We start from the raw sequence: 14,694 nt of genomic DNA, 5'->3' as shown, positions 1-14,694 counted from the left end.
GAGGCTTGTCGGAAGATGAATTAATTGACAGCTCAGACTAAAGGCAGCCAATTAGTGTAATTATGTTGATAAATTCAAATTTAATTGGCCCGGCTCTCTTGCGTCCCGCGGAGAATCGGAATTCTGGCATCTGTCGCAAAGGCATAAGGTTCCCTTTGCCCGCCTCGTTTCTTTGGCATTGCTCAATATAATAACGCATACCGTCTTGTACAGAGAACACATTTATACGCACGGGATGACATTGTAAATTCAGAATTGTTTCAGCCATTTAAATTTTGGGCGTGCGTGTCGGTGGTAAAACAAACAAAAAATAAAAATAAAAAATCAAGAGAAACAATCAGCTTGGGAAAAGTTACCTCAAAAAATACGATTTATCCGATTACTATATTTCACTCAGCGTATGAAATATTACGATTAATTTGCTTTGCGCGATGCTTTGGCACAAGGATGAAAAAAATGTTGACGATTTAACCAACGCGTGAAAAGAGCTATTTCGTAATGATATTATTTTCTGCTAGTTTGGTTAACGGGTTTTTTTTTTTTTTGTTTGTTTTTGAGCAATTAACGGCACTGCAAAGAGGCATTGTAACAAAGAAGCAGTCGCGACACACAAATTAAAAAAAAAAATTCTCATCGAGTAAAAATATGACGACATTGAAATGTCACTGTGTCAAATTTATACGAGCAGAGTTGTAAATGGCCGAATAGTAAAAAGATAATAATAAAATTGTAAGTACGAAAAAAATAAGACATAAACAAAGTAGCCATATTATTAGCCAACCGCTTGTCGACACGCCTATAAGACGCAAGGCGATAAATATTTTCGAGCGCAATAATTGAGCGATTACAAACGGAAATAAAAATGAAATAATAAAGTATCGAAGTAGCGTAACACGTCCTCGGCACGAGGACAATCTGCAGACGGTGAAGATTTATTAATTCTTTCTTAAATTTTATTTTCAATTCACCTTATCCGTATGACGTACATTAAGATATATTTTTTGCGAGAATCACGGAGTATTAAATGCTAGTAACTTGACGTAATATTGCTTTTAACTAGGCGCAGACGCGTCGAGTCGCAACTAGTGCGTTTATCTTACATTACGAAGCTGTTGCCTCGTATTTCAATCTACCGAAGAGCAGATCGACGGAAACTCACTTTTTGAGTAAAATTCCATCAGGATTAATCGAATGATGGTATTAATTTCTATACTTGACTAAGTCTCTACGAATGCTGCCATTTTCTATGTCAACTTTTTTACACGCTTCTCATCGTCTCGCTTAACTCTATCGGCCAGTGCACGTTCTTTGCAAAAAGATTTTATTTATATACCTACGCACCTGTTAAATTATTCACTTGGCATACGCAAGAAAATTTTATTCGACTCGATTGAACTCAGTTCGTACTAATAAATAGTCGTTACGATCAAGAAAATATATTCTGATAAATTCGTGTTATGCGTATAGATATTTTTTTTCTGGGTGTACCGATTTATTGGAGGATCAATTGAATCCCCGTCAAATAATAATGTAGGATACATATTTCAGGATTTCTTATGGATAATTGGATCAGATGCCTAATTACAATTTCCGCAAGATATCTGAACCAGTTGATGAAATATGACTGAAATAAGCAGCCTCATTTATTTTCTAAAATTTTTTGGAATGACAGCCGAGCTACTTTGACAGGACTGAGATTTTACTACAGAAATTTTGCAAAACTATGTAGAGAATTAGAAAGCTTTCCAAAATTTTCTCGGGTCAAATCTCACTCTTCTCCGCAAGGGTAAATCAGTTTTCACTCCAAAACAAGTCACATTTCACTCGATAAAATCTTTCTACAAATCACAACTGTACTGAGAGAAAACAGTTGTTGAATCAACCAAATATGCGATCACTGGCGGTGAAATGAATATTTATTTGTGTCAATTCAATATCTGTCGGTCTAAGAAAATGTGCAGCTGGACTATTTAAATCAACTAAACATTTCGATAAACCGAAGTTTCGAGACAAAGAAATATTCATTTCACCGACCACGAGCGCACATTTAGTTGAATCAACGACTTTTTCCTCTCAGTGTGGCCATATCAAATATCGGGCATGAATGGTAAAAGGTATACTGAGAGAAATTTATAGTTCCGATTACCGCTCAGTCCTTAACTGTTCTCATTTTTACCACAATCGATAAATATAGTTCTAGGTAGAAAATGAAAATTACGGTTTCTCGTAATTCCAACAATGTTCAAAGAGTTTTTTTAACGATACCCGTTTTACTGAATTTTTCTAGTTACCGTAACAAATGAAATTTTTCCCAGTGTATCGACATCTAAAATCCTCGTGTCGAATCGTTAACAATTCGAACTTACCAGGGGCGAATAGAAGGCCGAGCTGTCCATCCCGATGCTGGGATAAGGCCCCTGGTCGGTGGTGGAGGGCGTGGGCGTCGGGTAGGAGGAGTACGACGTCGCCGTCGGGGCCAGCCTTGGATAGGCCCCCAGGGCCAGCCGGGCCGCGCTGTCGTATTGACAGGAGCAGACCGTTTGCCCGGTCACGGGGTCCGTCATCATCGGTCGTCCGTTTTCGCAACATCCTGTGCTGGTCCCCGTCGATCCACCGACCGGCGTAGTCGCTCCACCGGTGGTTCCGGGCCCGGCGCCCGTCGTCGTCGTTGCCGTCGATGACGGTGATAGGGCCCCGGGACTCAGGGCCCCGCCTGATGACATCGCTGGCGACGTCGCCGTGGTTGGTTGGCCACCGCTAACCAGAAGCTGAAACGTAAATCGATATTTTATGATAAATATCGTGAGGTAAAGTTTCATTTTTTGCAGTTGGTGGAAGAGTATTGTCGTTATTAGTATATCGTTGATACTGCACATTGCCAAGTTGGCAAAATTAGACTTCTTTGGTTGAATTATACATTTCTCCATTCGTATTGGGTGAAGAAAATATTTTACTAAAACCTATAGAACGAGTTACCATAGAGTAAAAATTAATAGTAACGTGTATTGAATGTTTTCGATAAAGTTAAAAACATTCATTGTCATTTCGTATACAGTTCTGGATTTTTTTAGTCAAGTATGGTTGTAAGCGATGGAATATTCGAGATACGTGCAAAGTAACCACGATCCAAAAATTTCTCTCGATGTTACGTTTTGTAGTTGGAAAACTATTTAGATAATTAAGTTTTTCATATAGTGGACCGGCAATTATGAATTCAAATTTTATTCCTGTCGCGATAATTTAGAAATGACATTTTTCCGAAAAATGTAAAAAAACGTTAAATTATAGTGATGAATTTATTCGATTTTTTTTTTATACGTATTTTTTTTTTTTGGTTTATAGACATTAATTACATCGTGTATCAATTAACACGATAAAAATCATTGCGTAGAAACGAACACATCGATTCGAATAACTTGAAGAAATTCTGAGAAACTCTATTGGTACGATATTTCAAGGCAAATTAGTTATTTTTAGCAAATCGAAATTTAGTATGTGAAAAAAAAAATATTCATGAAACAAGGAAATAGCGGTAAATGGATCATTGTACTAAAAAAATCAAAGCTCAACGAATTTTCAATTATTACCTGAAAATTAACTGAATAACTCTCAAGACACAGATATTTAAAACAGGAAGATATTTTATTATTTATCTTGGACCACATCAGATTATTACGAATGTTTTTCCTCCGGAATTCACGGTAAAGATGCTGTGTGTTCATTTTGACCCCGTTGTACAGCGTAAGGGTCAACTTGGATCAAGCTGTAACGAAAATTTCATAGCAATACACGACGAAGCACCGCTTGTTAACAAAATCTTCGGGCATCGTTAACTTCAAGTCTGCACGTCGGACCAAGGCAGCAATTACATAACACGGCCTTAAAAAAATCATATTAAACTCTCCGCGACAAGCTTTGATCAGTCAAATATCTTTGATCACCCGAGCATATATTTCAACTTTTCTAGTTTCGTGCGGATTTTAATCTACCGAAGGTCTGAAATAACGGCTTTTTCTGGGACGGTGCCATATTGTTGTCGGAATAAAAACACAAACGGACCGGCTCGGATAGTTTTGTATTATGTTTGTATATATATATATATATATATAACGTGCATATAAAAAAATTTCAAAGAACAAACAATCAAATGAAAACAGTCACTGCAATTTTTTTAAACCTAATTAGTGGAAAAAGAGAGTCCGTTTAACTTGCCAAAGGTGAAACCTATCGGTTACTTATCGCGATCATAAATTACTTGCAGTAATTTTAAAAATCGTTTGATATTTTTCGCATTTTCATTTCAAGTATAATCTGAATATAAATCAGCACACGTTTGGAGAACAAAATTTATACCGTGGTAAAATTCACAAGGAAGATGATAATTCGTCTCGCGAAAGTTCCACGACAAAAAATTTCGCTACCTACGATGCGTTTCGCACGTGGCAGAAACAGGTCGTCGCGTTGAAATTCGAATGAAAAAATAGATCGTCGCCGTACGTCAAAGTTGATTGCCCGACGTTGACCGTATTTAATGTCATACAAGAATGAATATTCATGAAAATTATCAGACCTGCACAAATTCTCGGCTGATTAGCCATTTCGCAAGCGTATAATACTGGTTCATTTTATTTCTCTTCTATCAATTTAATTATCCCCGATACCAAACGAACGTTATAACGAGATATCGGCAATCTTCGATCTTATCCGATACTCAAATTTATTCGAATAAGGAACGGTGATAAAAATGTAATGATTTTTTCACGACCAGCGCCGAATTGCTCCGATATGTTAATGATGCAAAACGAGCTTCACCGTGAGTTCCAATAATGATTTTCGCGAAAATGTCGAACCTCGGATCGCGGCAACAACCGTGTGTAGAATAATTGCAGGAGAATGTCGCGTACGATGCGCATAACCTTACGTGTCCAACTAGATATGTGAAATGGCAAAAAGTGGCTCGTTAAATACGAATAAGTGGCTGTAATCGGTCTTGCGAGTATCTGTCTGTAAAACCGGCACTCGACAATGAAGACGTACGCTCCTGCAATCCTAGGAGAGAAGGTACTCGGTGGTACTGATTTGCCTGCCCTACACCCTACGCCCTGCACAACCTGTGCCTCGTCCGAATAGATAACACTTAATTGTACCATATCAGCGGGGCTCGGAACCTGCCTCACAGTTGTAGGTGAGACGGTAGTTTAACGGCAGTTGTTAATTAGTAGAATGGCAAAAACCGGTACTTCGACGTCTCAGTAATTATTATACCTACGAGGCATGAGCGACAAGCAACGAGGGCTTATCTGTTACCGTAACGTCGTTTTCGGATTGTAAGAAAAATGAATCTCCTCGTACCGTGAAGTAGGATCAACGACCAAAGGCTAATGACGTTTCTCCCATGGGACTGATTGTCTCCTTGGATAGGTATTTAAGGTCTCATTCGACGTGTATTCCCAACCAAAAGTTACTCTCGGTGAGAATATCGAACACTTGGCGATGACGTGAATATCTGGAAAAAAATCAAATGTGAGCTAGTTGATGGGATGATTCGTTTTCAATAATAATAATGCCAAAATGTTGTTGAGAAAATGTCTAAACAAAATCTTTGCTCAACCAATCTCTGGTAAAATTTGTTTTATCTCATGTAAAATGAATTCAATGACTTTTCTGAATACCTGACAATGTTTTTTGGAATTTTTTGCCGATCTTGAATAATTTCTTTTTCATAAATTTCCTAACGCTCCATTTATGAAACTATTCGTTCCGTGCCTCTAAAACTTCTCGAGTGTAATGTATAACCATTCACGAAAACCTATCGTAAAAACATTCAGGACTTTTGATCCATATTTCAAAATTGAAATAATTCTCGAAACTGGCATCTAGGTATTCAGAAGAATCAGTGAATTCATTTTATTCAACATAAAATAAATTTCACTACAGATTTGTTGAACAAATTTTTGTTTAAACAATTTACTCTCAACTTTTTGGCATTTTTATTATTTAAAACGAATTAACTCATCAACTTGGTTATAATTGATTTTTTTCAGAGTTTTTGTCTCATCGCAAAGTGCAAGCATCTCATTTTTTACAGAACTTCGATTCATTGTTTTGCGTTAATGTATTGCAAGAGATTTCTAAATTGTGTTGGTCACGACAATTTCTATCTTTCTTTAAAGAATACAGATCTTTTTTACACTCTTTTTTTATCTCTTGCATGTTCTCGATTCACTTCTAGGTTCGTTTATAGTCCGTAAGCTTCTGTTCTTATTCTTACAAAGATCTCACATTTTTCGTATAGTTGCGAGAAAATAAACTACCCCGTCGACGGCTTATCAGTATTTTTTCGATGATTTATTATCCCTGGAATGGTGAACTTATTTTTTTTTTTTTACCACTTAACTATACATTGGCGCACAAACACGTGTATCCACACGTTCAATCACGACTATCATTGTTATAAATGGTTAAAACGATATCGTTCTTTCTTAACTATTTTTTTTTTTAACGAGGCAAACGATGGTACAATTTAAACATTTTTTAGAATTCGAAAAGTGTAGCAAAATTTTACCTCAAGGGGAAAAGAATTGAAAATCGTGAAAATTGGCGGAAGATGTGAAATCACCGGGTACAAAAGTACAACTCCGGTGTATCATTCTGGCGTTAAGATTGATTAAATTTCGATGTTATCCACTCGTCGAGGGTCTCATATCCTGTATTAAATAAACCCGACACTGCGATATCGTGAAATTTACCGCGATATAACTAATCGTGTGAAAACAAGCTAGACGAATGGTTAGTGCAAGGGTTTGAGTGCCACGCTCGAGTGTTATTATTTTCTATACATATATACCGATGTTGCCAGAGGATGCGGAAAAGGACTCGATCCTTTCGGCTTGGTGAAATAAAACAAAAAAAAAAAAAGAAAAGAAAAATTTAAAAAAAAACACGAATAAATGCCTCGACTTTTACGCCCGTGTGTGGCGTGCACATTGGATTCTCACACAGTGCCGCACCCTCGCTTATATTCATGCCGAGAGAGAGAGAGAGAGAGAGAGAGTGAGAGACGACTCTGGACCTCTGCAGAGAGTTTCGGGATGGGTCCAGCCGCACACATGCGCAAAGAGGCTCGCTTTCGTCCGTGAATGCGATGCGAATTCGTGGTGTGTCGGCGTATTGAAAGAGGGTACGCTGAGTGTGGGTGAGGCTTTATGCATTCGCGGAGGCCGAGAGTGCTGGAGGGCCAATAGCCACGGTGAATATCAATTTTCGGCGCTTCTGCACCCCGGGGGCGGATAACCCCATTCATTCGGCAACGCGTTGATATGCACGCGTCTTGGCGATGTTGATTATACAACCTGCAGGATGGCCCTTGATCATTGCGCACAAATTCACCCCACTAACAGACTGCGACCGATTATAGTAAGACATTTGGACCAACTTCGCGTGGTGAGCAGATTGGTACACTAATTAATCCTTTCAACCACAGTGGGATACTCGGCGTGCCATTTTAAAGATTTTAACATTCAAGCCTTATCGCAGTTTACTCGCAAATTAGAGTGATCTTCGTTACTTTGTATGACCCCGGAAACTCTCGAACAACAAGTTTCGGATTTTTCATAGTTTTTTCGATTTTACATCCACCATGTTGTATCCGCTATCTTGGATTTAGAAATTATTAGAATTATGTTATGGCTTCGGATTCGCGATCAGCTATCCGAAATACCATCGAGTAACAAAATACAGGCCACACTGAGAGAAATTTTTAGTTCCGGTTACCGTTCAGTCTTTAATTATTTCCAGTTTTTACCACGATCGAAGAATATAGTTCTGGGTAGAAAATGAGAATTAGTTTTCGGGCTGTTACCGGAAAGTCCAGTATCCGTTGCTATTCTTTCTCATTACGATCACTGTTGTTACATTTTCTTGTAATCGTTGCGAAAATTTAATGCTTGTGCGACGATAAATTGACGTTGAAGCCTTATTCAACTAAAAAAGTAGAGTAAACCTCAGAAACTGATTTTGCGTTGCAATAACCAAAAAAGGATCGACGATAGCGCAAAATGGTTTCCCGTACCTCGTTTTTCGTAATCCCAACGATATTCAAACAGTTTTTTTAACGATGCCTGTTTTACTGAATTTTTCTAGTTACTATAAAGAATAAAATTTTTCTCAGTGCAAAATATTGAGTTGAAAAATATGTGATTGAAAAGGTTAAACACTCGGCGTTAAGTGCACGGGTTTTGTTTCGCCCAGGCGGGTAATTAACCCGCTATTATTATACATCTCGCATTGTAAGCTCTCGGAGTAACGAGATCGAAAACCTCCGGATTGTATGCTACTCGATTTATAAAGCCGTCCTTTCATCTCTCGAAACTCCTCTCGGTTTCGTTCAAACTGCAAATATCAGTGTAACTCGAGCTAATCCCATACCGCCAATGTTTACTCAACAATTACTCGCTGAATCAGATTAACCGACTGCTAGTATGCGTGCGAAGAGTAAAACCTCAGTTGGACGGAAGGACTGCAACCTCCGAATTTTATCAATGCGCAGTTCTTTTTAACAGAGCCAATTTTTCCGATCAATTCCGTATTAGAAATTTTTTGATCATGCCTAGTATTTCAGTATCAATAATATTTTGTCTGAAAATTAGAGCAGCAAACTACCGAGAAAAATGCGTTAACCAATACGGCGGCTGGCTGTAACAGCTCGAGTCAAAAACACGACAAAGATAATAATACTATTGCCATTAGTTGGCAAGATGATATAATATGTGGTTGAAAATGCGTAAATGACGAATTAAAAATAGGTGAAACCGGATGTAAGATCCTGTGGAATACTATCGACTGATTTAGGACCGACTGTGCCGGACGTTTCGACTTCGTCTCTAACGCGAAACGAGGAGGGATTGATTTTTTGGCAAGAAATTTTCTCGCGTGTCTGAAAGTTCTTCGTTAGAGGAAAAGTGGGCGATTCGCAGCAGACAGTGACCGCAAGATCGTGGGCGATTTGACGCGAATAATTAACGAATCATTTTTCAGGCGTGTGATACGAATCGCTCGATGTGGGCAGGGCGAATTAAACGAGAGCAAATCCGCTTCGAGTTGGAATGATTGCGAAATTAAGCTGGCTGCGTTGCAGATATAATCAGCGGTAATTCGGTTAGATCCATCCAGTATAAAATTGAAATCCAGTATATAAAATGCCATTTCTGTTTCCATCGTGCAAGGAAATTGAAAGGATACGTATTCGTATATTTGAGCATCATCTGCACTCTTGAAGGTGTCGACAAATTTCGGATACGACTGTGCGGACGATTTGCGGATGCTTGAAACGAAGCGGAGTGACTGCCTCGTTTTATTTCAAATTCTATTGCCGGGAAACCGGTTGAAACGATTCAATTAATTCGCATTTACTATTCAAATATGTATATTCACTTCGTATTATACCCAATTAAAGCAAGTTCAATCGTAAATTGGCAACGTTTATTGCACGCTGTATCATCCACGTGAATAATCACACTTGAAATAAATATGTACGATGACCATAATAAAAGGTTATCGTCGAGCCATCGGAAGTTAGACGTGGACCTCGTCGATGTACGAACAGTATAATTAACTCGAAGTATTAAACTGATTTCAAGTATAACGTTAAAAATAGTTCCGAAATATACGTATTGAGAATCATTAAGAGAGTCAATTTAATTTTCTGATAATATAAACCGTAGGCGTATTTTTCAGGACAAGTTACGGAGATTGATTCAACATTACGTTGGGTACTTGCTCCCGGCTCTCAGGCGAAAACGAGCAAAATAAAAAAGAGAAACGATAAATTTTTGCAAAACGTGAATTTAATATCAATTCCTCGGAGCAGAAGTAACATTATTTCAGAACGGGTATTCAATTACAATATCATTTGGCTTGTTCGGGTTTAATATGATGCAGATTCTAAACACACATCAAGAGTTCATTCCAGTAGCTACGTTCCTAGTCACGAATATGACAAATCGTTTCTCAGATTTCTCACCGCGCTTTGAAGTGACGGATATAACGAAGGGTTTTGTCAGTCGAGAAAGAGAGGTTGTATCTAAGTCAGGGTGGCTTTTGGTTACGAAAGGTGGGAACTACGAGTATTAATAAAAATAAAACAAACAGCCGGGATCGTTGCACGGGGGCGAATTGTTGGGTAGGAACTTTTTCCAAAGCACAAAGCGCCTGCGCCCGCCGCTCACCCCCCTCTCATCCTTTCGCCTCCAGCCAGCGTGCTCGGCAAATGCCACTTTTACACCCTGACCGTGGCGCTGGCACACCGGGTCGTGCACTTTCAGTTTAGAGAACTTTTCCACCGCCCGCTGTACGTCCGCGAACAATAAGAGCAAAGTTTGGGGTGCAATATCAACTTTTCGTAAGCGCGATGGCGCTCAAACATACCGTATACATGTATATACTATATGCTATATATATATACATATGTATATACATATTGTGTACACGTATCCACACTACCTGAACACACGCGTAAGATGGTGAAAATTTTCCCGCAAAGTTAGGTTCTGTAATGTAATGCAAACGCGTACGGACGGAACGTTTGCAGAAAAATTACACGTGGCACGTACTGCAAGTTTAATAGATAATTCTAGAAAACACTTGCTTTTTATTTCGGACACTCGACTTGCGGTCAACGACGATAGGAAGTGAACCTTGTGACTATCGTTATCGTGTACGCACCTGCGTCATTTGAAAATTAATCGATCTAGGCAGGTGGATAGAGTAATTTTAATTACATGGCTAGGCTCAATTTCGAATCGTTAAACGGAATATTTGAACTCGCAAAAAGCCACCAAATTTTTTTTTGCCCTGCTCGCGCGGTTTTCTAACATTATTGAAAACAATCGATTCTTGATTTATTGCTCACGTACGAAACGGAATCAAGATTCCCGCGAAATCCGTAATGCACGGAAAAACGGCGAGTAGTATCGATCGTCGCGACGCGGCGTGATCAGATTATCAACAAAACCGACGTCCAGGTGAACAGAGGTGCGTGCTTGAAACGTATATCACGTATATAGGTGGATATACAGATAAACTGCACCTATCCAACCGTGTAGTTATGGGTATAAAATATGATCAGATATCCATAGCGACGGTTTCGGATTAATTTTTTCGCCTCGCAAATCACGCCAGATAAATTTTTCCTTGCCCCTCATTTCTACGAATACAGTAACGTCACACTGAGTCCGAGTATCACGCGATGGTCGACGGACACTCATCGTCAGACGTGGCGAAACGTTATCGCCAAATTGATCATTGGAGCCGAGGTTCGGCGATCTCAGAGAACGGCCGACGCTTGGAGACGGAGATGAATCTCAAAATGATTGGCCTACTTTACGTTTTCGCCATTAAAGCTCGGAACGAAATTTACACCGTAGTTCCACCAGCGACGGCCGACGGTTCAAAGGGACAGGTGAGTGGAAGTAAAACGCGAACCGTCAGAAAAACGATTCGAATGACGATTCGCGGGTGAAGAAGTTATCAGGTGTATCGAATATTTCAAGAACCCTTCGTCGAGTATAAGGTATGTATTTTTCAGATAAAAAAAATTTTACCATCAGTCCAATTACGTGCACAATTTTATTTCGGCAATTTGAATCACAATTGGCGTGCTGGCCGGTACGTTTCAAGTTTTCTGAGTGTGTAGCAGCAAAGTAGAGAGAGAGAGAGAGAGAGAGAGAAAAAGAGAAAGAGAGAGAGAGGTAAATGTATATGTGCAATTTGTGTTTACCTGCGAGGCCGACGGATATGAGTATCCGAATTGCGCGTAGGCGGACATAATCGTTGCACGTACAACCGGCAGCAGGTAAGGTTACAATTAGTCCGAATTATTTATAACTCGATGATTTTGAACTACACAATTATTATTATTATTTATTTATTTTTTATATACAACGATATAAAAAATATGATCTTTCCACCTGCACGCACTAGTCACACTGTCACAATGCCGGAGAGTACCGTCTTCTCGTCGAAACGACGTACCGATCGGACGAACAAATAATAAAATAATAACAACGACGGATAACAATACGACGTAACAATAAAAAGGAGGAATCCGTCCTCCTTAATTCCAACTGGCAGTAGGCGAGCACTGCAGGCTGCAGGTGAATCGAATAGCCGTTTCCCAGACTATAACCGTGGCTGTTCGTCGCTGAGATGATGTTTTCCGTTGGGCGGCCACATGCTGGTAGGCCGAGGCGAGGCCCCCCTTCACCTACGAAACTACAGTCCGTCGTCGAACCATCGATCGTGTTGTAGGTACGTTTTATCACTTTAGTCCGAGCGGTGGAACAACTAGACCCGCACAACGATGAACGCACGTTTCAGGGAACACAAGGGGTTGGTGTAGACGAGGCAACGAGTGGTGGGGAAAGAGAGAGAAAAAAAAAAAAAGTCGAACCGTCAAAACGATCGCCGAGCTCCATACGCGGCGGTTGTCGTTGCGTCGGATGAACGGGGAGCGCCGCGGTAAAACGATGATGACAAAAACGAGGGAGGAAAAATAAAAAAGAAATTTACAAAATAAAAAAAAAACAAACAAAACTCGCGAAAACAAAGGAAGGTGTAAAAACGTGGAGGAACTAACTAGGATATTCACTGGCTCGTGGGACGGACAGTACGGACAATCGGACAGACGTGTAACAAGCGATTAGTTATAGACAGATAGAGTTCGTTCGTTCGTTCCGTCCCCTGCTCTCAAAGCCCTCCAGCCTGCGACTGACTCGCTTCCACCCACACCACTTCATCCGCTGCCACTCCACCACCACGTCCTGATCCCCCCTCTGGCGACGAAACTCGAAAGCACAGGCCCCTTCCCGGGCGAAACGGGCGTGGCCGATCCGCGTCGGCCAATCGGCGGTCGAGCGCGCGGTCACGTGGTGCGCAGTGGGGGCGGAGCCGCGCCGCGTGATTGGATGAGAGCCTTACTCTGTGGGCGTGGCGCACGGAGGCCACGCCCACGGAAAACGGCACCTTCTTTTCTCTCCCTCTTCCTCGGCCAAGGCGGCCAAGGCGCACGGCTTCGTCGAAGCGAAGATCGGCGACCGTGGCTCTCCGTAAAACGACGACCCGCACACCCCGCGCGGTGTGCGACGTCCCCTTCACTCCATCCACTTCACTCGACAGTAAACATCAACGGCAAACAAGGAGAAACGAGAATGTTTACGCGAGTCGACTCTTGTCAACTCGACGGCAAAGGACTTGAATCTCTGCCGTTTTCCTTTCTTTCCTATATGTACCATTCATCCTAACTCACTATTTTTTCTCGCACCGCCGCACGGATGCTGATGCTCTCTCCCTCCCCCTACCTACCTAGACCGATCCCGCGGCCCGACCGATTCACTCAAAAATACCCATTTCTTTCGGCACGACATCGGTTTTCATATACACATCGCATATATCTACTCACGAACCTTCAACAGACCAGCATCCCGATCCGAGCCTGGACTCCGAGGAACATTTCTCCTCCAATTTTGAGTTGAAAATATGAAGAAAAAAGAAAGCTTCCAACCGACCGGTTTCGAAGGTGTCCAAATTTAGAAAAACCTTCCGCGATACCGTCGCGATTCGCCGATCGCAGGTCAGTAGTGAAAAAAAAAAAATAAAAAAACACCACCGACGACCCAATTCCAGACTCCTCGATCAGCGCGACGGAGACCGTCGCTCAACGTCACGCACGCGATATGAACAGCCGAGTTGCTTCGAGTTTGAAACTCGAGTAAGGCGACGATGTATTTTTGACTTCTAGAACAATCTGGGGACTTGATTAAGACTTGTATCGTTCGCGGGTCATAGAAACGGCGTCTTTGCCGTCTTTGAAGGAGTTTTATAATAATTAACGTTTTTTTTTCGCGTAAAGGGGCGGGGAGGGGGAGGTAATCAGTATAATTGGAACGTGAGTTTCCAGCGCAGGTAGGTAACAACGAGCGATGCCGCGTACCCCCCGCACCTTTACCCAACCACAAATCCAGATATTATGTTATTGCCATGGTTATTAAGTCGCCTGGCTCACTCTCATGCGGCGGTGATCAATCTCAATTCATAAATTGGGGTATAATTCTCCCCTTGTGTATTATACACACCCCCTTCGCCTCCTCTTTCCCCCGACATCGCGGTTGCAGCGCCCAATGCTTCAGCGCACTTTCGGGTTGCCGGGCACCCCCGTTTCACCTCGCAACCAACCACCGCCATTCGATTCCGGCTACCCACGATAACAAAAGTTCCCGTGTTACAAGCCTCGTACCTTCGGCCCATGACGGCACGAGCGTTAACGACGCGCCTAGGATGATGGCTGGCACTTTGTTACCGCACTAGTTTCACCTTATTAACGACTGCATGCACAGGTTCCCAATGGGCAACCCCTTCCTTTCCGCACGCATTTCGCTGCGAGTCCCCGTCTTGTTACAGGTCTCTGGTACCTATACCTCGCAGGTTTTCATGTAGCTTACAGCACGTATCTGTCTATCCGCGAATCATATCTCATGGAAATTCATTCTATAATCATAGCTGCAGCTAGTCTGGGCATCAAACGAGCGTTCGTATTGTGTGTACCTACGTATAACCTCTAATTAACGATGTACCACGTAATTGCGAGCACTTATCTTGAATTTCTTAGTCGGCTAATCGGGTACACCTGTTTGTACGCTG

General features: G+C 41.3%; 1 protein-coding gene across 6 annotated transcripts in view; it reads right to left on the bottom strand.

Moving 5' to 3' along the window:
* Positions 1-14,694, bottom strand: part of LOC124212962 (homeobox protein araucan) — a 69,233-nt gene that overhangs the window by 26,355 nt on the left and 28,184 nt on the right. For 3 of the 6 annotated variants that reach the window (XM_046613669.2, XM_046613668.2, XM_046613670.2), the window contains exon 2: positions 2,367-2,768. In XM_046613669.2, coding sequence (XP_046469625.1) covers positions 2,367-2,768 — 402 coding nt within the window. Of the gene's footprint in view, positions 1-2,366; positions 2,769-5,352; positions 5,487-11,776; positions 12,754-14,694 lie in introns of those variants that run through there. The other 3 variants (XM_046613671.2, XM_046613673.2, XM_046613672.2) reach the window with 2 other exon arrangements.

The sequence above is a fragment of the Neodiprion pinetum genome, chromosome 2 (genome assembly GCF_021155775.2).
Source record: "Neodiprion pinetum isolate iyNeoPine1 chromosome 2, iyNeoPine1.2, whole genome shotgun sequence".
Lineage (NCBI taxonomy): Eukaryota > Metazoa > Arthropoda > Insecta > Hymenoptera > Diprionidae > Neodiprion > Neodiprion pinetum.
Note: the sequence above shows the minus strand (reverse complement) of the source record. Positions and strands in the feature narration are given on the sequence as shown.